The sequence below is a fragment of the Enhydra lutris genome, unplaced genomic scaffold, assembly GCF_002288905.1.
Source record: "Enhydra lutris kenyoni isolate GAN:26980312 unplaced genomic scaffold, ASM228890v2 scaffoldscaffold26, whole genome shotgun sequence".
Classification (NCBI taxonomy): Eukaryota; Metazoa; Chordata; class Mammalia; order Carnivora; family Mustelidae; genus Enhydra; species Enhydra lutris.
Genome location: NW_019154110.1, coordinates 24,058,028 through 24,081,626, shown reverse-complemented (window position 1 = coordinate 24,081,626; position 23,599 = coordinate 24,058,028). Strand labels below are relative to the sequence as shown.

Sequence of the window (23,599 nt, the reverse complement as noted above, 5' to 3'; positions counted from 1 at the left end):
AGGGATTTTTTGAGGGGGAATACTCAGGTTTTGAAAAAAATTTTTTTTGGATTCTTTTCTCCTTTTTTTTTTTTTTCTTTTCTCCTTTAAACTGGAGTACCTGTTCCACCCCTCATCCCATCGGTTTTCAGGAGACTCTTATGCTCTGTACTCTGTTCCCCCCCCCCCCCTGCCACAGACCACTTCCCTCCCATATCCCCCCCCCCCCCACTACCTTTCCATCTCTGAGAGACCCAGCCTTCCCCTCAGGTCTTACCATCAGGAAGTTCTTCACAGTGTCTGTCACCCTTCTTGGTAGGTTCAAGGCTCAGTTTCCAATTTTTTTTTAAAGATTTTATTTATTTGATAGAGACAGAGATCACAAGTAGGCAGAGAGAGGAGGAAGCAGCTCCCTGCTGAGCAGAGAGTCCTGATGGATGCGGGGCTCGATCCCAAGACCCTGAGATCATGACCTGAGCTGAAGGCAGAGGGTTTAACCCACTGAGCTGCCCAGGTACCCCAATTAGTTTCCAGTTTTTAAGAGGACTTTGGCATCTAGCCATTTGTTCTGAATTTGTTCCCTGATTCCTCACCAAGCCTCAGTTTCCCCTAGTGGGAAGACAGATCTCAACTGAGAGAGAGGCACACTTAGGCAAGGCTTGGACTCACAGCTCGGGCCTGGACATTGTCACGGGAGAAAAAAAGGCATCGGGGGCCCCAACAGGGAGGAAGGACCAGAGAGTATGATTGCAGCCGGTGGCGGGGGGGGGCACCCTGAGGGTGGCCTTGGCTTGAGGGTGCTCAGCTGTAGGAGGCAGAGGAGATGGAGAAATGGGGAACCCAAGGGGTGGCATGGGTACCAGCTTCACTGCCTCATACACCCTGCTGCCCCTGGGGACAGGCAGCAAGGACAGACTTTTTTAAGATTTAGAAGGAAAGACGTGACACCCTAGGAGAGGACAAGGCTCCAGAGCACAGATGTTTTAGTGGAGTGTAACTCGAGTCTGGCAGCAGACTGGCACGCTTGGCATCACCCACAGGGCATTCCGCCCACTTCCCTTCCTGGCTTTCAGCCCCATCTTGACGGCACCTTGGGGAGCAAAGATGTGTCTGCCCCCCAGGGCTGGACGGCAAATGGGACAGACTTGTCTTGAGTGGCCAAGTGCATGTGGAAACCAAAAGGGGTCCGGGACAGGGATGGTGACGGGGCAGCAGGTGTGGTGTGCCTGGGGCAGACGGAGGCTCTCTCCAGATGACCTGTCTTGGCACTAGACATGGTTGGGGTGACGGATAAAAGGGAGGATGAGCTTGGTGAGCTCAGTTGTCCCAGGTCATGGGGCTCTAGGCCTGTCTGCATCCGGGATTTGCTCTGATGGAGGAAATTCCATACAGGTTTGAGGAGACCCTGACCCCAGGGCTTTGTGATTCAGAGGAAAGTGGCCATTCATAGGCTCTTGTCATCACTTGCTGCTTGGTGCTTATCACACTTCTCCATGGCTGAGTCTGAGGCTCCTTTATGTAAAGCGCAGGATCAGAGAGGGTCAGCAAATGCCAGAGTTGCACAGCAGAGCAGGATCAGAGGCTACCAGGGAAGCTCAGGCGTCCTAGGCCTCCCAGACTTGGCTGGGAATTGAGTCACAGGAGAGCTGAGTAGGGCAGCGGTGCCCCCTGAGACCCTGATGGGGAGAGGCTATGATCTCGGAGGGTCACAGGTCGGGAGACAGGCCATTTTCCTCCTCCCAACCCTAGGCCAGACCTTTGGGAGTGGGAGGCTGAAGAGGACCCTGGGAGAGGATCAGAGGCTAGACTCCAAGCCGCAGCCCCTCCCCCGCTTCCACCAGGCTGCCTAACCTCCCTCCCTCCTTCTGCAACCCGAGTCCCGGGCGGCGGGCCGGCGTATCGGGTGACCGCGGCGACGCAGCCACCAGCCTCCGCCGATCAGCGGCGGGGCTGCGCCGACGGGGCCGCGCCGGGGGAGGGGGCCGGAGAGAGGATGTGCTCGGCGGCGCGCCGCGCAGCGCCAGGTGGAGTCGCGGTTACCGGGGCGACCGGGGCCCGGGCCCGCTCGGCGGCGGCGGCGGCTCTCGCATTGCAGCAAAGGGCACCGGCGGCGGCGGCTGCGGAGGCGGCCGGGGGAGGGCAGAGCCCGGGCGGGTGGGAGTAGGGGGCCGCCCTCCCTCCCCCGCCCGACGCGGGACCCGGGGCTGGGGGCCCCGCGCATACACCTGTGGCCGCAGGTAAGGAGGAGCGGCTGCGGGGGCCGGCGCTGCCGCCTGGGGTTCCGCGGCCGGCGGGGCACAGAGATGGGGCCAGCTCCGCGGCTCCGGGGGGCGGTCCGGGGGTGGGAGGCGTGCAGGCCGTTGCGGTTCCCAGTCCCCGAGAAACGCCCCCTCCCCTCCCCCACCGCGTTCGCCGCCTTCCGCGTGGGCTGCCCCCCTCAATGCGGCGGGCGCCCCCTCCCCCAATCTCGGAAAGTCATGACCTTCCTGGGGTGCGCCCTTGCCCCTGGGGCCGCGCGGATCCCACAGAGCCCCCCTTCCCACTACACTCTCTGCATTGGGAAAGGGTAGGAGGGGAGGGTGTCGCTGGACACCCCCGGGGGGAGGGTCAAGCGTGTGCGTCGAGGTGGGAGGCGGGCCGCGCGGGGGCACGTTAGGTAGCCCCAGCCTAGGGGGCGGCTGTTTACGTGGACGTGTGTTCACAGGAGTTGAGAGGTGGGTGTGTGCGCCCGTGCATGCGGAGCTAGGGGCTTCAGGACCCGGAGGGGCGACCCATTCGGTTGTCCTCCCTGGAGGATGCGTCGTCGGGGCTCTGGGTCAAGGAGGGGTCACGCCATTCACCTAGCCTACTGGGGACTTCTGCCCGGAGGAGGGGAGAGACTCGGTGGACTGCGCTGCGATTCCCCGGGGCACGGCCCCGCCCCTCCCAGGGCTCGTCCCTGGGAGAAAAGGATCAGCTGCAGGGGGCGGGGAGAACCCCACTAAGGGCACTTAGGGTGGGGAAGGGCGGGGGTTAACTCCTCAGCCCGCGGAGGCAAGAAGCTATTTCCTTTTCTCACCAGGGAGTTTGAGGACTCCCTGGCCTTGCTTTCTTGGGTCTCCCGAGAAGCTCCTCCTCCCTCATTTCTGAAAGCCTGGCCCCTAGAGAGTGAATGGTTGGCTTCCACATCAAATCCTTTAGAACACCTCATTTTGCCCTCTGCTCCTAGAAGACTCTTTCCTACAAGTGATTACCCTTGGCAAGGGCTCTCCCATTCAAACCTTTTTTTCTACCTTCCCACGGTCCTCTGGGAAGGGGAGACCCCTCTTTGAGTATGGGGGGGTACTGGAGGTGTTTGGGCCGGGGAGTCAGGGGCCAAACCTCTCTTGGGCTCTTCTTGCCCTTTCCCCTCCTTCCAGGGGGTTCCTGGTGCTGGGAAACTCCCAGGGAAAAGGCCCAGAAGGCTGAGCGGTGCTGGGTGCCAGGAGATGGCAGGACCGGAGCCAGACAAAAGTATTTAGAGACAAACCCCCTCCTCCTGTGGGCTGGTCCTATGTCCTTCACATCGGTTCACGATCAAATATTTGTTGAGGGCCTACTACACACCCGGGCGTTGCGGTAGGTACACAGGAGGAACAGACCACCGGGTCAAGGGTGAGGAGGTTGGATGGGGACAATCTCATCTTAGCAAACGGGGAGGAACCCTCTGCTCTCAGTGAGCCCAGGCTGTCCCCTGGAAAGAGACAGAGACAGAGGTTGGACGATATTCCTAATGACTTCTCCCCACTGTCTCCACCCCCCCCCCGTCCCTCCCTCACAAGGACACTGAGTTGCCAGGAGACTATGTGTCTCATTCCTGGTGGGAATCTTTCCTCCCACTTTCCAGAGAGGCAGAGGGTGCTAGGATCTACTCAGTGTGCTCTATGGGCCCGAGCCCAAAGTCTCCGAAGTCTGATCTGAGGTTCACCCCACTTTGCCAAGCACAAATGCCACGACTCTCCCACTGTTACCCTCTAGGGGAGGGTGCCTGGCTTTCCTGTGGCCCTGAGGCTACCCAGTCCTCTCCCCTGTCTCCAGCTAGTGACTTGTCCTGTCCTGGGCTGACCGCCCAGCCTCAGGAGTCTGAGGCAGGCCCAGACTCAGGGCACAGCTAGTGTGACTGTGACCAGGCCCCGAGAGGCCCAAGGTGGCTTCAGCCATCCGCATATCCTGAGTCCTATGTGTTGACCCTGGGGGCTGGGTGTGGGTGGGGGATCTTCTGCCTCTTGAATCAGGAGTGAACCTACCTAATGCCTGATGTCTGGGGTATCATTGGCATGGGACAGTCGCTGTCGCTGAGATGGCCAGAGGCACTGTGACCCGGCTAGTGGAGGGGAGGAGGGATGAGACTTTCTCTCTGTGTGTATACTGTGTGGGTACTGTTTTGTGTGTTTCTGCAGCTGGATATGTGTGTGTGTGTGTGTGTGTGTGTGTGTGTGTGTGTGTGTGTACATATGTGTGAATGGTATCCACGTCTCTGTGCGTTTCTGTGACTCTGGGGGAGGCTGGCAGGGGTGTGAATGGTACCCGTGTTTCTGTGAGCGGAGTTGGAGTGTATGTGAGCAAGTCAGGGGCCAGGGCCGGGGACGGTGCATGTTTGTGCACGAGCAGGGCTGCTCGCTGTATGAAAATCTCGTCTCTGAGCTTCCGGGGTGGTTTCTGACCATGGAGGGCTTCTCTCCAAGTGCTTGTGTCCCTTTGTGAGTGTGTCTTGGTTGTTCTGGGCAGTACCTCCGGCCGTGTCCTTATCTGAGGATGTCTGAGAGTCTGTGCTCGGCTCGGCGTGGGGCCTGTGTGTTCCCCGGGCGCTGGTTGGGGGGGGCGGTGTGTACTTGGTATAATGGTGATAGTAGGTAAGGGACGGCGGCCTTCTCTGCAGAGCCGTCCATCACTGCCGGGCCTGCAGACAGGATTGTCAGCATAAACCTTCTGTGCCCTCTGCCTGGCTCTGTCTGCCCCAGGTGTGTCCACTCCCTCTGCTACCCCTCACCTTCCCAAGGCCACAGGCAGCTGTGGCGAGAGCCTGCGACTCCAGCCTCTTGCCTGCCCTCCCCTCAGCCCCCGTGGGCATCCCCTGACACCCATGGGGGTGGCATGTGTCCAGAGATTGTTCTAGGCACTGGTCGGGGCACAGATGTTGCTGCCCCCTTCCCTTGCCTGGCACGTGACTATCTTTTGTGTCTCTTGAAGCCAATGCTAGCGCAGGGGGGTGGGAGAGAGGTGGGAATTGAGGCTCAGATGGGGATGGTGCTGGTAAGTGAACCTCTCCACCCCAGCCCAAGCCTGGCATCACCCCCACCCTACAAGTCTAACTCAGGTAAACCCTCCATCCCAGCAGGGCCCCTTGACTCCACCCCTGTCCAACTCCTCTCTGCCACAAAAGCGTTCAAGTGGCCCAGGACACCCCTCTGTGATGTCCTTTCCCTGTCAGGGACCCTCAGGGTCCCTCTTCTCTGCCAGTGGCTCTGAAGCCTGGGCATTCTGTCTGCTTGTGCGAGGCACCCCAGTGCCAGGCCATCTGCGGCCTCTGTCTTCCTGCTGAGACTGGCACCGGTCAGCAGGGTGCCTACAGCTTTGCCAAGAACCAGTCCAGCCTCTGGGCTCCCTTCCTTGTCCTTAGCCATCTGCAAGGGCCTTCTGGTCTCTAGGGAAGACAGGGTAACTCTAGGTTATGGTGAACGAGGAGGCACCTGACGTCCCCTACTCTAGGACAACAGGAAGTCTTCCTCTCTCTCTATCTGGCTCTAGGACATTGCCCACACTCCTAGTCCCTACAGCTCCTCTTGCTTATGCTGGCTCCCCATTCATTGCCCAGCACTGTGAAGTGACTGGTACCTGTCCCCTTTGCTCTGTAATGCTGGGCCATTGCGGTACACAGACCTCCTGCCCTGGCCTTGGCCACCAGCCTCCCTCTTCCACTCCCTGCCCTACCAGCACTCCCCAGACTCCAGATCTGACCCCACTGTGCTTCACTCAGATGCTTTCTGCCTGTCCACCGCAGCCTACCCAGCTGCCCCCAGCCCCTCTTTGTGGCCCACTCTGCTATTTTCCCAGACCCTGTACCCTAGCCAGATTGGACCAGTGACTATTCCCTCAACACACTCTCTATCCACTTGCCCCAGGGCATTTGCCCATACCATCCCTCTGCTCAACATGCCTTTCCTCCCAATCTCCAGCAGCTCATTTTTCAGGACCCAGCTCAAATGTCACCTCTTCCGGGAAGTTTCCCCTGGCCCGTCACCACCAGATGCCCCTTCTCTGACCCCACAGCTCCAGTTCATCTCTGCCGGTGTCTCCTGAGTTCCCTATGTCATGGTCTTCGACACCTTTCCTACCTGTGATTCTCCGAGTCACGTGACTAGGATGCGTGGCTTGTGGACATCTGGAAGGGCTCTCCCTTGTCCCTGCCAGCAAGTCTGGAGCCTGCCCAGGGCTGGCCCAGGACTCGGTAGAGAACGGGGTGTACCAGGCACTGCTTCTTTCCTGTTCTTGGGAGGGCAGAGGGCCCTGGTCCCAAGGCTGAGCTCAGAGGGTCTCTAATCCACCTTCGCCCCTGCTCTCCCCGCACAGCCCCCCGCATAACCATGTCTTCTCTTATTTCCATCAGCAGCCAAACTACTGGAGTTTCAAGGTCAGTGCGTGTGCCTCTGCTTCCGTGACAAGTGCATGTGCTCTCCTGCCCTGGGCCCTCCCTGCACACGCTTTGCCCAGGGGTGTGCGTCTGCACGGGACCTTCCAGTGGGGGCGGCGGGCTTTGGGGCTGCAGGCTGTGGCTGCTGCTTTGAGAGTCTGAGCTCGCCTGCCAGGGGTTCGTGGGATCCAAAGTGGGAGTTTGGGCCACCCCTGCTGGGGATCTGGGCTGGGAGTACTTAGTGAGCCTTTCCCACACTGCGGGGGGGGGGGTGCATTTGGGAATGAGGGAGGCTGCCTGACAATTACACCCCCCACAATGCCGAGAGGCTGCTGGCTCTGAGACAGGGACCTGATCCCCATGATCTGGTTGAGGGTCTCTTCTCTGGACTCAGCCTTCATCTTCCAGGGAGGTCTTATGACTCTGCTCGGCCCCTCATCCCTTTCCTACTTGGCACTGCGGGGAGCCAGTCAGTGCCAGGCAAGAGACTCACAGCCCTGAACTCCAAACCCTCTGCCCAAGTGGAGGGCTAAGCTGAGGGATGAGCGCCTGCCTGCCTTCCCAGGACAGTTTGGACAATCCACAGCTGCGGAGCTCTCTGCCCGGTCCAAGGACATCCAGCTGAGTCCTGGGGTAGCACCCTCAAATGCCTCCTCCGCCGTCTCTGGCACCCAGGCCCAGAACAGAACCAAATTAGGCTCCCGCTTGTGTCCCAGAGTCTCTGGCCCTCCAACTCCCAGGCTTTGTGATGGGGGTGGGAGGCATCCATCCCCAGCTCCCAAGGTCTCATCCTGCTCCAAGCATCTTATCTGTGAGCATGTGCCCAGAGAGAAGTCCTTGCATCAGAGAAATTACAGAATCATAGACTCGAGATGTCAGGCACACAACATTTTTGGAGGAAGCAATAGGATGTAACAGTTCAGTGCATGGGCCCAAGAGCCTGGTGGTGAATTAATTCCAAATCTGCTGCTAACTCGCTGGGGGATCTGGGGTAAATGGCATGATCCCCTGGGCCTCAGTTTCTCCTCTGTAAAATGGAACAACAATGTCTGCCTCACAGAGTTGTAAACATAGAAGAGATGAGATACTGCACGTCCTAAACACAGCGCCGGGCTCATGGCAAGCCTTACCCCTTCAGACTGTGTTAGAATCACAGACACTGACTTGATTCCCAAATCAGAATCACCTTGGGAAATTGTCAGAAATCTTGAACCCCAGGCCCCAATCCCCAGAGATTTGGATTCAGTGAATGTGGAGCCCTGAAAAGAATGTTTTTCAAAAGCTCCCAAGTGATTCTGTCCCATTCTACAGACAGCCTTTGGGGACCTCAGATCCTCGCCTGACTGTCCCCACTCAAAGTTCCCTCTGCCTGATCTCTGGCGGGAGTCGTAGGCTCCTTGCTGGAATTCCTCCCATGCCAGGTGCACCCTGCCTCCCCAGCAGCTCCTTCCTAGCTTTGGAGAGCTCTGTTTGAATTACTGTTTTATTCTCTTGCCATCTTGTTCGTAGACAGAAGTCCTAGGTGTCTCACTTTTCTCTGCCCTGTTGACTCAGCCCAGGACTGAAGAGAAGTGCTAATGGGCTTTCTCTCTTCTCAAGAGGGTTTTCTACAAAGGCTGTGAGAATGGCAAGGTGCGCAGAGGGCCAGGATGGGGAGTGGAACAAGCAGGGGACAGGGAATGTGGGCATCTCTTCTCCCCGGGGTGGCCTGGACAGGGTCTTACCTTCTCTGCAGTCAGCAGCCCCAAGGCTCCCTGCCCCCACACCCTTCTGGTCCCTGTTCCATCTTCTTCCTGGCACCTCACTTGTGTCCCCTGGCACCATGGCCACCATCTTCGTTCCTGGCTAGCTGCCTCATTCTGCCAGAATTCTGTAGCTCTTCATCCACATCAGCCTGGCAACCGCTGGCCTTCCGGTTGCCTGGCAACCTCATTGACCACCACACCAGACCTGGTTCCCCACACTGCTCCAGGGCTGAAGGTGACAGAGGCTGGCACTGGTGATCAGCCTAGAGCTGAGCTCCAGTGTCCAAAGTCTGGGCACAGGCACCCCCATGTGGGCCTCGTTCCTGCGCTGTCTCCTTCCTCCCCAGACCCAAACCCCCTCACTGGTTAAGGCATTGTACTTGAGACTGGACACCCCCTGAGGTCTCCAAACCTGACCTTCTGCATCCCCAAGCCTTTGAGACCACACTGGGGACAGCTGGGCACATTGCCCATCAGCGGAAGATGCTCTCTCTTTTCCAGAGTGCTAACCCAATTGGAACATTAAATTGAGTTAGAATGAAGATGGAGATTAATTAGGGGCTAATCAGGATTTGGGGAACGAGGGAGCAGAGGAGAACAAATGACTCCTTTATAGAGATACTTTTTATTTTTTTAACTATAGAAGTGATATATTCTGATTGTGCAAAATTCACCCAGCAGAGAAATGTATAAAACAGAAAACGCTGTCTCAACCCCAACTTAACCAAGGTTAATAGTTTTGAGTGATTTGTTGTTAAAAACAGGCAACTTATTTTATAGAAAAGTATGGCTGGGCAACAGGATTTTTTTTTCTTGATAACATATGTATATATAATCCATACATGTATCTGTCGTACATAACATGGAATGTCCATAACACAGATCTGACTTATTATCTTCTCCCTTGAATAAAAGAGTTGCTGACAGTACCTGGGATTGAGGGAAGGGGCTGGGGCAGAATGGCAGGAACCATGGCCCTGGGTGACAGCCCCAGTCTTCAGCCAAAAGTAGTTCATAAAGTGTAACCAAAATCATAGCGACCCCTCCCTCAAGGAGAGAGTGATCAGGGTGTCCCTGGGGCAGGGGACAGTCACTGGGTGATACCCTTCCCTAGCCCCAGCCGGATACCACCCTCAGCTGTAGCTTCAGGGCCACATGAAGGGGCTGCCATGCTGGGTATAGGGGGAGGCCTTTCTAGAAGACAAGCCAGGATGGTTGGCTGGGTGGCAGCATGTGCCTTGCAGGGAGGGGCTGAGGTCAGGCACATATGCTCTGCGTTTATGTGGATCATATCAGGCTTAGCATGTGCATTGCATGTAGTAGGCAGAGTCTGTTTGAAACTGCTTCGGGATGATTCTCCCAGGCACCCTAAGTCAAGGACACAGTGCTCCTCTCTGAGGGCCCATACCTCCCAGAGCTGGGATCCTGGGGCCCCTAGTTCTCTTTGCTTCCTCCCTGGGCCCTGCTTCCTGCCCCCACCCAACCCTCTGAACTCCACGAAGGATAAATTCGCCGCTCACCCACCCGCCGCTTAATTAATGTCTGGAACTAATGCCCCAATTTGCTCAACGATTCTGCTGCTCACCTCAGTGACAAATTTGTGTTGTTGTTGTTCTCTGGAAGCTTAAAATAGCAGGCGTGCCCTGGCTCCCGCTCAGATGGTTTCTTGTCTGACTTCCCAGGGTGCCTGAGCCCTTTGCCCACTCCTTACCTGCTGGGTGTCCCAGGGAGGCCAAGGCCCTAAGGGGTTGGGGAACTCTCCTGTAGCCACACAGCGAGTCTGGAATGCAGGAGACCCTTGTGTGTGTCACTGGCTGGCAGGGGCTTCCTGGGCCTGGATGGGGGAACTGGCAGAGCAAAGGGGCTCATGTTTGACCCCTGCCCCTGCAGACCCGCAGCTCGCGCCACACTCAGGGAGCCCAGCCCGGGCTGGCAGACCAGGCAGCCAAGCTGTCATACGCCTCGGCTGAGTCGCTGGAGACCATGTCGGAGGCGGAGCTGCCCCTGGGCTTCAGTAGGATGAACCGCTTCCGACAGAGCCTGCCCCTCTCCCGCTCCGCCAGCCAGACCAAGCTGCGCTCGCCAGGTACCGCGAGCCCCGCCCACCCTCCTCCGAGCCACTGGCTCCTCCCTATGCTCTGCTCACCCTAGAACCCTCTTCACCCCCTTCCCTACTCCAGCTCTCCTTAACCAAACCCCCTGGCTCCCTGCGCCGCATTCCCACCTCCCTGCCCCTCGGCAGTCTCCTCTCCTTGGGGCCTCTCCCTCCTCAGCTTCTCTCCCACCCCTTCCCTCCCTCAGCAGCCCCTGCCCTGTCCTTTTCTCTCCCAGCCTCCTCTCTCCCTCACCCCTTTCAGCAGCCCCCCCCTTCCTTCATCCTTCTAATCAAGGGCTCCCTCCTTTCTGCCGTACCTGCTTCTGCTCCCAGTTCCATTCCCTCGGCCAGGCTCCCCCCACCTGCCTGGGGTTGAGGAGGCGCCTTGCGGGGACGGCAGCATGAGGAGTGCATGGGTGCACCTGCACTCTGGGCCCGCGTCGGGCCTGAGACCCTGCCTCTGCAGGAGCAGCGCGGCTCCCGAAGGCCCCCCTCGCTCTCCCAGCCGGCGTGGTGGTGGTGGTGGTGGTGGTGGCGGTGGCGGTGGCGGCGGCGGCTCTGACAGCAAAGGTGGCTTGTCCTTCGCAGGGGTGCTGTTCCTGCAGTTCGGGGAGGAGACTCGGCGCGTGCACATCACGCACGAGGTCAGCAGCCTGGACACGCTGCACGCGCTCATCGCGCACATGTTCCCGCAGAAGCTCACCATGGGCATGCTCAAGTCGCCCAACACCGCCATCCTCATCAAAGACGAGGCTCGCAACGTCTTCTACGAGCTGGAGGACGTCCGGTGGGCGTGGCCCCGGGGGAGGGGTGGGCTTCCCCAGGCTCCTCCTCTAGGGGGGGTGCTCAACTCCGTGGGTCTCTCCCTCCCCAGTCTCAGCCCTTCTCTTCTCCTTCCTCCTCCGTCATCCCACCCCCTCCCCTCGAAATCATCTACCCCTGCTGGCTCATTTTTGGCTTAAGCTAACCTGCCAGGGGCGCACGAAGCAGAGGACATGGACGGGGTGGAGGCTGTGGAGTGTGTGTTGGTGGCAGGCAGTCCGAGGCACTGAGCAAGAAGTTAGGAAGAGGTTGGGGCTCTTGGCCCCTCTTGCCAACCCTCTTCCTGTAGAAGAGACCCCTCTTTATCGCGGGGCTGAGGGATGGTGACCCATTGCATCTCCCCCCCAGGGACATCCAGGACCGAAGTATTATCAAGATCTATAGGAAGGAGCCTCTTTACGCCGCTTTCCCTGGCTCACACCTTACCAACGGGGACCTCCGGGTATGGCTGGGGAACCCCAGGGCACTGGGGAAGCTGGGCAGATGGGGTCCAGGAGTACAGAGTCTAGTTACTTGTCAATAGAGACCAGGGCCAGTTTTTGGAGAAGGGAACATAGAGGCTGAGGCAGAGGGTGGCTTCCACTAATTGTGGACATGAGGGTCCTTCCCCTCATCAGCCATGCCCTCTCCTCTCCATTCAGGATTTTTCCAAGAGGCCTCTAGGTATTGTAGCTGCCTCTGTCAGGAACCAGTGTTTCCCTTCTTGCTTCCCCAACCCTCACCAGAGGGTGGGCCGCAGGTTGCTCCTCTAGTTCCTCTCCATCTGCCACTTCTTCCTCTATGCTGGGAGCCCTGATGGGAAGGGGGCCCAAATACAGCAGGAACAAAGGAGGGCAGAGAACAGAAGGAACTTCCTAAGCGTCAGGGGGAAAGATGCTGTCTCCAAAAGCAAGGTGCAAGGGATCCCCTTTGTGACCAGCCCCGTGGGGTTCTGGGACTGTCTTCTGCACAGAGAGAGATGGTGTATGCTTCAAGAGAGTCATCGCCCACACGGCGTCTCAACAACCTGTCGCCGGCGCCGCACATGGCGTCCAGCTCTCCGCCCCCGGGCCTGCCGTCCGGGCTGCCGTCGGGGCTGCCGTCGGGGCTGCCGTCGGGGCTCCCGTCCGGGCTGCCGTCGGGGCTGCCGTCGGGGCTCCCGTCGGGGCTGCAGTCGGGCTCGCCGTCGCGCTCGCGCCTCTCCTACGCCGGGGGGCGCCCGCCCTCCTACGCTGGCAGTCCGGTGCACCACGCTGCCGAGCGGCTGGGGGGTGCCCCAGCCTCCCAGGGCGTCAGCCCCAGCCCCAGCGCCATCCTGGAGCGGCGCGATGTGAAGCCCGACGAGGACCTGGCAGGCAAGGCGGGCGGCATGGTGCTGGTAAAGGGCGAGGGCCTCTACGCCGACCCCTACGGGTTGCTCCACGAGGGCCGTCTGAGCCTGGCCGCGGCTGCCGGTGACCCGTTCGCCTACCCGGGGGCCAGCGGACTCTACAAGCGCGGCTCGGTGCGCTCGCTCAGCACCTATTCGGCTGCCGCGCTGCAGTCCGACCTGGAGGACTCGCTGTACAAGGCGGCGGGCGGTGGTCCGCTCTACGGAGACGGCTATGGCTTCCGCCTGCCGCCCTCGTCGCCACAGAAGCTGGCCGATGTGGCGGCACCCCCCGGAGGCCCCCAGCCTCCACACAGCCCCTACTCCGGGCCGCCCAGCCGCGGCTCGCCAGTGCGCCAGTCTTTCCGCAAAGACTCGGGCTCCTCGTCGGTCTTTGCAGAGAGCCCCGGAGGCAAGACACGCAGCACCGGGGGCTCCTCGACAGCCGGAGCTCCCCCTCCAGAGCTCTTCCCTGGGCCTGGGGAGCGCCCGCTGGTTGGGTTTGGGCCGCCGGTGCCAGCCAAGGACACGGAGACCAGGTGAGGGACGCTCAGGAGGCCTCAGGGCTCTTGGGGGGTGGGATGGAGAGAAGGGACACAGCAGAGTCTGTGGCAGGATTGTGTCCTGGACTGTGAGGCCCCAGAGTCCTTTGTAGACCCAGAGGAGTCTTGGAATAATTTGGATGTGGCCGGGAAGGCACTGGAGAGATGAACAGGCCATTTTCCTTCCTTCTGCAAGACCTGGGGGTTAGATAAAAGGGCCCCAGACAAGGTCTCTGGAAACCTGGGTTTGCGTCTGTTCCCTGAACCTCAGTTTCCCCAACTAAAATTGAGGCTAAACAGCTTTCTAGTGCTTTTCCTGCTCAGTTTGCAGCCATGAGAGCTGTCCAGCACACGGTCGGCTGAAGTCCACTGGGGAGGGGATGCTGCTAAGAAATAGGGACGGGGAGAGAGGCACATTCCCTTAGGTAGCCTCCAAGCTGGGGAACCCTTACGCACTATTCAGCTCCATCCTAAGGGTGCAGGGCTGGAAGGGGTACCCAGAGCATTGACCTATCCCTTCTGTCCTCAGGCAGTGCTGCTGAGAGATGAGCAGAGCAATTCACATTCACACAGCTGTCTTGTGGCTGTGTGCCAGGCACAGCACTGGGCACTGTGGATGCTGAATTGGGCAAACCTAGTTCCTGCCTTGTCTAGTGGGGGTGACACACTAAAAAATACTTGCACTTCCCTTGGGAGGGTGTATAGGTGGTGTGGGAGGAGGGACTCTTTAAAGCTGCTGGGGCTCTGGAATGGCTTCAGGAAGAGGTCGGGAGGAGGGCATGCCCAGGAAGGGGGGAACATGTGCAGAGGCACAGAGAGGCCTGGGTGGGGCCCATTAGGGAGCCAGTAATGAGAGATGGGGCTGGCAAGAGGGGGCGTGACAGTCAGATGGAAAGGGGCCTTAACAATGTTGGGTGGGGGCCCTTTGAATTGTCTGTGTGCTGGTGGCTGGGGAGGGAATAGTATTTCCTCTAATTATCAATCTTAAGAATGAGGGGCTGGGCAAGAGGGACCCCAAGCCCAGAGAAGGAGTTGCTCAAAGCCACCATCCTCCCCAGGGAGCGCATGGAGGCCATGGAGAAGCAGATTGCCAGTCTCACGGGCCTGGTACAGAGCGCCCTACTACGAGGCTCGGAGCCTGAGACCCCTAGGTAAGGTTCTTTCAGCACCATTGCCAGGGCTTATGGCTGGGACAAGAGGAAGGGAAAGTAGGCAGCAGCAGCAGCTCTGAGCCCAGCTCTGCCAATGTCTCAGTGTGTGACTCTGGGTGAGCCCTTTTCCTTCTCTGGGACTCCATCCTGACATCAGGGGACTGGAGGAGATTACGTTAAAGTCTCACTCAGCTTTGACGGTCTGGGGTCAGCCTGGACCCTCTGATGGCCATCTTTTCCCTGTGCCACAGTGAGAAGATTGAAGGCTCCAATGGAGCAGGCACCCCCTCAGCACGTGAGTGGCCCCTTGCCCCTCCCCCACAGGTACTTGCCCTCTCTGAGCCTCAGATTCCTAATCCGCAAAGTGGGAATTAAACCATCAGCTACATCCCTGGGCTTCAGTGGATCAATGAGCAGTGACCTTAGCCCAAGATGGCTTTGCCCTGGTGCTTTGCTCCCCACAGAAGGGCTGACCCACAAGCTGGGGCAGGGAGTCAGCGCCGCGTGCTTCTCTGGCTACTGTGAGAATCACGGGTGGGAAGGACCTTGTCCTGGCCCCTTGCAGGCTCAAGGTTTGTTGCCTTTCTCCCATCCTCGTGGTCCCTGTCTGCAGCCTGCGGGTCCGGCAGCCGGAGCAGCGGGGCCACCCCAGTGTCCGGCGCTCCCCCGCCCTCAGCCGGCAGCACTCCTGCGGGGCAGCCCACGGCCATTAGCCGTTTGCAGATGCAGCTGCACTTGCGTGGCCTGCAGAACAGCACCAGTGACCTGCGTAGCCAACTTCAGCAATTGCGAAAGCTCCAGGTACTGGCGCCTCGCCCCCGTGCCCCATCCCTTCAAGCCCCTCCCCGATAGACCCCACCCACTCGCGCCGAGCCCCCTCTCCACAAGTCTCGAGCCCCCTCTCCACAAGTCTCGTCCCATCCCCATCGGAATCCCTTGCGGTTCATCAAGGCCTTCTGCGAACCCTTTCTCCCATTACCCTGCCTTGAGCTCCCGCTCGCTCGCTGAATCACCGCTCGCCCTAGTTCCCCTCACTGCTCTCTCCTTCCCCTTCCCTGAATAATCACGTTCTCCTGGAGCCCCAGTCCACCCCACTGAGCCCCTTCCACCTGTCAGTATCCCTCAGGGCAGTCCCAATTCCTTCCTGCCCAGCATTCTTTCTCCCCTCCCCTCTCGGGCGGAAGCCCTCCGCGTAGATCCCCTCCGCTACCCCTTCCCCAGTCCGCACAGTCTTCCCCGATCTGCCCCGCCTGGCAGATGGTCCCACCAGTCAGGAGCCTGGCATCGCTGTGCCCGCTCCTCGAGTGGGCCTTGGGGCCCGTCAGGTGAGACTAATGAGCAGAGACAGGCTGGAGAGGGGGCAGAGAGTTGCCATCTGGGCAGCGGGTAAGATCTCACCCACCCCCGTCATTGCCCCAACTCGACCTTAGAACTGGGTTCGAGCGTTAAGTTAATCTTGGCCAGCCACGGAAGCTCTATCAAATCCCAGAGCTCGAGTCTGATGAAGCCACAGCCATGCAGCCGCACGGTCAGCACGGTCCTACATACGGCTACCTCCTGCCCCCAAACATGCCCACCCGGTTCTCCTGCCTCTGTATTTCCCCAGCCCGCAACCTTGTCCTCCGCCCCCTTCCACCACAGCGCTTCGCTGCTGCTCACGGCCACAGCCACGCAGCCGCACGTTCTGCATGCCCCAGTGTAGCTAGCGCTTCTCCCTCCACTGTCCCCGTGCAGCTCTCCTTCTGCCTCTATTCTTCCCAGAATTTAGCCCTGGGCCTCTGCTTCCCCCGTCCCGCCCTTTCACTGCTGCTCACCGCCGCAGCGCAGCGGCCGCTTTTTCTGTGGAGCCCGCCCAGCATCGGGCTCTCCTCTGCCCGCCTCCCCCCAGCTCTTCCCCTGCTGAGCACCTCCATCCCCTCCCACCCCTCTCCATCGGTCTCTGCTTCCCGCAGCTACAAAACCTGGAGTCGCTGCGCGCGCTGCTGAAGGGCACGGAGGCGGAGCTGAGCATGCGCGTGTCGGAGGCGGCGCGGCGGCAGGAGGACCCGCTGCAGCGGCAGCGCACCCTGGTGGAGGAAGAGCGGCTGCGCTATCTCAACGACGAGGAGCTCATTACCCAGCAGCTCAAGTGAGGCTTGGGGACGGGGGAGGGCTGGGGGTGCGGCCTGGGCGGCAACATGGTTTCCCTGGGAGGTGCAGCTCCCTTCCTTCTGAATCACAGGTGACGTTGGTCTGGTCTGAAGCCTGATTTCCTTCTCCTCTGTGGCTTGATTTCTCTGTGACCCACAAACCTTTGACCATCTGGCACAATTCCTGATTTCTTCGCTTTCTTTCTTTTTTTTTTTTCTGGCTTGATGCCCTGCTTTTGCTATGTTTTTGCTTCCTCACGGTCCACAGTCTGGCTTCTCCCTGACCTGAGACCTTACTTTCATGTGGCAGCTGCAGGATTCCACTCCGTCCTCTCTCTGCTTTCCTTCAGCCCTATGACCTGTACAGAGTGACCCTTGGGTAGCTGCGACTGCCACCACTCCAGTTCCCTGATCTCTGAGACCAGGCATTGCCAAGGGAAACCTTCTTTCCGTCCTGGTGCTGCTGAAACAAGGCTCTTGCTTTTTCAGAGAGAGTGAGGAATGGAGAACACCCAGCTCCCAAATGCTTAGACTTGGAAGGGTTAACAGGAGACAGTCCTCTCATCCAAATTTAGCAAATGGCTGTCTGGCCAAGATCCCATTGTCTGGCACTGTGGAAGGGAGAAGCTGCCTTTTGCTGTCCATCCACTGAGTGAGCACCCCCCGCCCCACAGCAGCCTTCTCTTGTCAGTGCCTGGGATCTGCTCCTTCCTCTGGCCTCCCTCTTGGTGGCCCAGGGCACAAAGGGACCCGAGGTCTAGCTCCAGCATCGAGAGACCATGTGATCTGGGCAGTTTCTGCCCTCCTCTGTGTTTCAGCTCCCTTATCTGTCCCCAGTATTGAGATTTTTGCGGTTCTTTCCAGGGAAAGAACTTGCTTGTGGCCAGTGACTTGGGGAGCCAGGAGAGGCTTCTCAGAGGAGCCCGGTTTGCAAGGGGCTCCTAGAGAAGGGTCCCTACTTCTCAGTCTTGAGCCCACACAGCCTATGTACTTCGAGATTCCCATGACCCCTTGTGGCTGAGATGAAGTAAGGGCCAATCTCATTTGGAAATAAGCTGGTGGCAGCCATCCCATCATTTCAGGTGTGAAAGCTTAGTGACAACCTCAGTCAGATCTCCAAGTAGACTGACAGCTCTCACCCTCCACCCCACCCAGAGAATTCCATTTACCCAACTTTTCTGTCCTCTCCTTGCCTATCCTTTTCACTTGGCACAGAGGAGCTGGGTTGAGATTTTTAAAGGGAACTTTACTGAGACATTAAAGGAAAATAAAAGAAAATATAAAAGTACAGAGGCAGAAGAGATGAAAGGGCAGATTTAAGCTTCTGTCATTGGAGCGTCTAGTCCGCTGCCTCTTGGGGGCCTCAGTTCTCTGGGAGCACACAGACTCCCTACCCTCTGTTCTGTTATCAAATCCCTTGTTCAAGCTGCTCACTTGTGAGAGCTTGGGGGCTGATCCATTGCTTCGGGTAGGATTCTCCGTGAACTTTGAAGGGGTTTCTTGCCTTTTTGGGGGGACATCAGCCCTGAGGTGGCTCTGGCTTGGCTATGAGAGCCCTCCCTGCCAGCTCCCATAGCATCCCTGGACACTAGGTTGACCAGCAGACCCATCCTTACCCTTACTCTAGCTGTAGCGCCTACAGGATTGTGCTTACTCTGCTTTGCACCGTTCCTTCCTCTTGCCCCAGCATCTTGCTGGAAGGTAGGGCCAATTCCGTGCTTCATTCAATGTGGCTCTCTAACCTGTTTTTGTAGCCAAGCACTTGAGCTCTGTCTAGACATTACCCTGAGGGGTGCTCTCTGCTGACTTGAGACCTTCTGGCTTCTGGAGCCTAACTTTGACTAAGCCAGCATGGGCTTTGTCGGCCCGCTAACTGCACAGCTACACAGGGCCCCACACTCCTCATGGCCCCATCCTCTACTGTTGTCATCTTGAAATTCTTAATAACTTTTTAACTAGGGGCAAATTTCATTTTTTATTGAGCCCCAGGAATTATAGAGCTGGCTCTGTCCTGACCCGGTGCTCTCCACCCCTCCAGGACTGAACCTGGGGCAGGGAAAGCCCAGCCACTTTCTGCTAATGGTGTCTAAACTTAGGCCAGTCTGGGGCTCATTTGCAGAACTTGTCCAAATCAGCCCTCCCAAAACCTTGGCAGGTTTCATGATCAGAAAATCGAAGTGCTAATTGAGCCTGAGGAGGACCTCGCAACTTCTGCCCGGGGAGTTGCAGTGTTGTGTCCTCCTGATGGCTTACCTGAGTCCTCCTTTAAATGAGGGTCTCTTCCCCCACAGAGTGATGTTAGCGAGTGACCATTTTACAAAACAGGCACACCCTGAGCCAGCCCATCCCACACACACAGCAGGGAAGATCAGTGGTTCTTTCCCGCCTGGCGGAGCAGGGACAGGGATGGGTATGGCATGATCCAATGGCATAAGTCAACATGAGTAAGATTCTGCTTTGCCACAAAATAGTTGTATAACCTTCAACAACCCACTTCATCTCCCTGAGCCCCCCCCTTTTTTTAAATACAAAAGAGAATTGTGTTAGGGTAACTGCTATAACAAATTCTATAATGGTTCAAAAGTAATGGACACATCTTTTTTTTCTCATGGACCACTACTGGGTGGGTTAGTGGAATGACCTCCTCCATGGAGTCCTTCAGGGACCCAGAGGTTTGGCCGTCTTCAGTATGGGCCTTCCGAGATCATTCACAGGGTCATTGCCTTTCACCCCATAGGAAGGGGAAAGGAGCATGGAGGAGCTTATGTGGGAAGCTTTTATGGGACAGCCTGGAGGCAGCATGTCCCCCTTCAACTCCCATCTCATTGGCTGGACCTGAGCCGTGGCCTTTTCTAAGCGCAAGGGAGGCTGGGAAATGTAGTCTGGTGTTTGAACTCCTGTCTGTGTGTAAACCAGAGGTAATAATGTCTTCCATGCCCAGGATTTTTGGTGAGGATTAGATAAGGTAATGAAGGTGGAGGGCTGCCCATGGCACCTGGCATACAGTAAGCACTCAGCACAAGAGAGTGCTTCAGCTGGCAGTGCTGAGTCACAGGATCTTGTCCTTGTTCCAGTGTGGTCTGTCTTTTCATCCACTAATTGGATGAAGATGTATAGGCATGCTGATAAGATTTGCTAGTGACACAGCGCTTTGAGGGGGAGCAAATCTGTCGGGTGGTAGAACTATGATTCAAAAGTTGTTCCCACCTGGGTTGTTGAGCTGAAATCCAGCAGATGGGATGTGACAAGGATATGTGTAAAGTCTTACATGTGGGTCAGAAATGTCAGTGACTCACGTCACAGAACTGAGATGACCTACCTGGGCAGCAGTTCCTTCTTTCACTTACCCATTCATTCCAGAATTATTTACCAGACATTTACTCTGCTCCAGGCACCAGGCCAGGGGCTGGCGCTTGGAGACGAATCCAGAAGACACGGTCCCTGCCTGCCAGGAGCTACACAGCCCAGCTTGCAAGAGGTCTGAGGGTTTGTGAGGCAGGAAGCAGACCCCCAACCTCAAGTGTAGGGAGTGGGGGAGCAGTTCCCATTGAGACCGGAGGGAGAAGTGGGTCTTAGTCACACGTGTGCATGTATGTGTGCCTGTGTGTGAGTGTGTGTGTGTGAATGGAGTGTTCTAGGCAGAGGAAATGGCATTATAAAGGCCCAGAGAGGGCAGCACATACAAGGACCTTGGAGAAGTTGTGGACGGTTCTAAACAGAAGCAAGCTGGATGAGGACAGGGGATGTGGCTGGAGGGAAATTAAGAGAAGCCCCCAGGGACTGGCCCTTTGCCACCCTTTTCTCATCTTCATTGGCTCATTTATTTAATTTTTAAAGATTTTATTTATTTATTTGTGTGTGTGTGTGAGAGAGAGAGAGCATGAGCAGGGGCAGAAGGAGAGGGAGAAGCAGGCTCCCTGCTGAGTAGGGAGCCTGATGCCTGGGACCATGACCTGAGCCAAAGGCAGATGCTTAACTGCTTAATCACCTGAGCCACCCAGGTGCCCCAGCATTAGCTCATTTAATCTTCACAATGGCCCCTAGAGGTGATAACTCTTCCACCTCCATTTTTTGCCCAAGGAGGTGGCAGTCCGGACATAGTATGTAAATTGTTCAAGATCTCTCTTCTGGGAGGGGCAGAGCTGATATTGGAATTTGGATCTGTCTAACTGGAGAGCCTACTTTTCACCTACTCCCCTCATGCCCTTCTTTGCTTGGAGTTTAGCCTCAGGGTGAGGGGATCTACGTAGGGTTCAACAATGGGGAATGACTTGGTGTGACTTACATTTTAGAAAGACGTGGAGTTTAAAACGGCACAAGCTCAGCATAAACCCTCTGACAGTTGAAAGCAGTTTTGTCCTCAAGGAAAGAAGCTGAGTGTCTGGATATTTGAGAGAAGGTAGCCGGACACGGCCATGCCTGGCTTCAGGAGGAGAGCTCATAGCACATGCAGGTGCCTGCAGTTCTCAGAAAGGCCGCTAGGGTCGCTGCTGCTTCCTTGGCAGAATGAGAACCAGAGGATTCAAGTTATTGGGAGAGAAATTTGGGTCGATGTTGCTAAAGACCAGAACTTGAACGGTGCTGGGGGAGCGGGGGGTAAGGGAAGCAGGGGTGAGGGGTGTACCCAGGACACCTATTCGGCAACTCATCTGAAGTCTCATCTCTGGGGTTTGGCATTTCTGATTTTGTTTGGGCACGTAGCCTGGTGGATGGCTTTGAATTTTGATCTGACTGGTGGCCTGCTTTCTTGCCATTTGGTCAATTTCAGGGTGCTGGGCTGGGGCCAGAGGGGCTCAGAGGGTCTCTCTCTGGTTGCAGTGACCTGGAGAAATCAGTGGAGAAGATCCAGCGGGATGTATCCCACAACCACCGGCTGGTGCCGGGCCCAGAGCTGGAGGAGAAGGCACTGGTACTGAAGCAGCTCGGGGAGACGCTGACCGAGCTCAAGGGTGAGCCCAGATGCGAGGACATGAGAGTGCCACCTGTGGTCCCAGGCAGGAGTCCCTGCTGCCACCCCACCCCCACTCCCAGGCCTGCCCTCCCTGTGGCCCCTCCTCCCTGTCCTTGGAGCTGCTCTCTCCCCAGCTCACTCCTTCTGGTCCCCCCAGCTCACTTCCCAGGCCTGCAGAGCAAGATGCGGGTGGTGCTGCGTGTGGAGGTGGAGGCCGTGAAGTTCCTGAAGGAGGAGCCACAGCGCCTGGACGGGCTTCTCAAGCGCTGTCGTGGGGTCACGGACATGCTGGCCCAGATCCGCAGGTCTTTCCCTCTCTGACCTATCTCCGACTTTCCATTTCCCAGGAGGTCACACGCCCGGGCGCAGTTTGCTAGATCAGCCCAACCCCTTACCCTGACTCCTCTAGAGGTCACTGACTTACCAATGGATCTGTACCTCCACTCTGACCTGCGACCCTGGCATGGTGTAGGCTAAGTTCTCCCTTATGCTGGATGTGCTCACTCCTCCCCAGGCCCCTCCAGCGGGCCTGAGAGATCCCAGGGCCCTCCTCACATCCTGCTTCCCCCAGGCCAGGCTTCCCTTGCATGGGGCCACCAGCCGCGGGCCTCACAGCGACTCCCAACTCTCCCTACCCCAGGCAAGTGGACGAGGGTGTGTGGCCACCCCCCAACAGTCTCCTGAATCAGTCCCCCAAGAAGGTGACCGCTGAGGCGGACTTCAACAAGAGCTTGGACTTCGAAATGCCACCCCCCAGTCCTCCACTGAACCTCCACGAGCTGAGTGGGCCAGCCGAGGGAGCCCCTCCTACACCCAAGGGGGGCAACCCCACCAAAAGCTTGGATGCTGCTGGCAAGAGAAGTGTGGACAAGGCTGTGTCTGTTGAGGTGTGAGGTCCGGGACCAGGGTGGGGTGCATGAGCTCGGCCCACACATTCTTCCCACCGCCCGAGACAGAGGTGCCAACAAGTGGGTACTCTTTCCTGGGGGAGGAGGAAGTCTGAGAGACACATTGATGATGGCTGAGTTCTGCCAGACAGAAAAACATTTTATAAAATGATAACAATCAAGGCAGTGTGGTGTAGGTCTAAGAATAGACTATGTGGTCAATGAAACAGAATAGAATGTTCCAAAACAGGGCTAAGTATTATCAAGAGAGTAGTATATAATGGTGGTGGCATTCGGACTGACAGGGAAAGCATAGGATGCTCAAGAAGTCTGAGTGTCCCCTGGGGGCTGGACCAAACTTCCTTCTCCCTTCCTGGCATGTGTGGCTGGGGGAAGGGGCTGGAGCCCCTGCTTCAGGGCTGACTCCCGCTCCTCCTCTCCAGGCTGCGGAGCGGGACTGGGAGGAGAAGCGGGCCGCCCTGACCCAGTACAGCGCCAAGGACATCAACCGGCTGCTGGAGGAGACCCAGGCAGAGCTGCTGAAGGCCATCCCTGACCTGGACTGTGCGAGCAAGGCCCACCCAGGCCTGGCCCCCACCCCTGACCACAAGCCCCCCAAGGTCCCCCACGGCCAAAAGGCAGCCCCTCGGACGGAGCCCAGTGGAAGGAGGGGCTCAGGTATGGGGGTGGGTAGGGGACTGGTGAAGAGCCCAGGGGAGGGGAACCCCATCTTCAGGAACTCTCAGGTTGTTGGGGGAGGCACCCAGGTGTGAGAATCTCTGGAGTCAGATGACCAGAGAGGGGAGGTGCTGGGACCTCAGCCATCTGACCCTTAGCCGCTGTAGGGAGACCCAGAGGACAGGGCAGAGCTGGACTCCATCTGGGGATCTTCCCACCACCCTGACTGTGGCTGAGAGGCCCACACAGGGAGGAGGAGCGAATCCGGGCCTAGAGTCACCGTCTGCACGTTGTGACCAAGCGTGTTCTCTGACCCAGGCGGCACGGAAACCAGAATGGTGCTGGTCCTCGTGGACGTGGATTTTGTGCCCCGCTCCCCTCAACCCCAAGCTGCGAGCACACAGGGGAGGCAGAAATCTGACCAGAAATAACAGTCATCATTCTTTTATTTATTTATTCCTGTTCTCTGTATTTGTCAAGCACCTACTGGGTGCTGGTGATAAGGAGAAAAGACACTGCCTGTTTTCAAGGAGCTTAAAATTTAGAAGGGGTGTACTACTAGCATTTTTGCTTATCAAGCATGTATTATGTGACAGGAACCATCCCCGATGCTTTCTTTCTTT

The 23,599-nt window shown here is 57.6% G+C and overlaps 1 protein-coding gene across 1 annotated transcript in view; it reads left to right on the top strand.

The window, feature by feature from the left end:
* The window catches only part of LOC111151746 (SRC kinase signaling inhibitor 1), a 63,188-nt gene that overhangs the window by 26,737 nt on the left and 12,852 nt on the right, over window positions 1–23,599 (top strand). Inside the window, exons 5-17 of the mRNA XM_022509919.1 lie at window positions 6,605–6,628; window positions 10,264–10,459; window positions 11,057–11,255; window positions 11,639–11,732; window positions 12,243–13,177; window positions 14,239–14,331; window positions 14,583–14,626; window positions 14,945–15,132; window positions 16,284–16,459; window positions 21,279–21,409; window positions 21,569–21,716; window positions 22,052–22,298; window positions 22,742–22,976. Of these exons, the coding sequence (XP_022365627.1) occupies window positions 6,605–6,628; window positions 10,264–10,459; window positions 11,057–11,255; window positions 11,639–11,732; window positions 12,243–13,177; window positions 14,239–14,331; window positions 14,583–14,626; window positions 14,945–15,132; window positions 16,284–16,459; window positions 21,279–21,409; window positions 21,569–21,716; window positions 22,052–22,298; window positions 22,742–22,976 (2,710 nt within the window). The remainder of the gene's footprint in view (window positions 1–6,604; window positions 6,629–10,263; window positions 10,460–11,056; window positions 11,256–11,638; window positions 11,733–12,242; window positions 13,178–14,238; window positions 14,332–14,582; window positions 14,627–14,944; window positions 15,133–16,283; window positions 16,460–21,278; window positions 21,410–21,568; window positions 21,717–22,051; window positions 22,299–22,741; window positions 22,977–23,599) is intronic.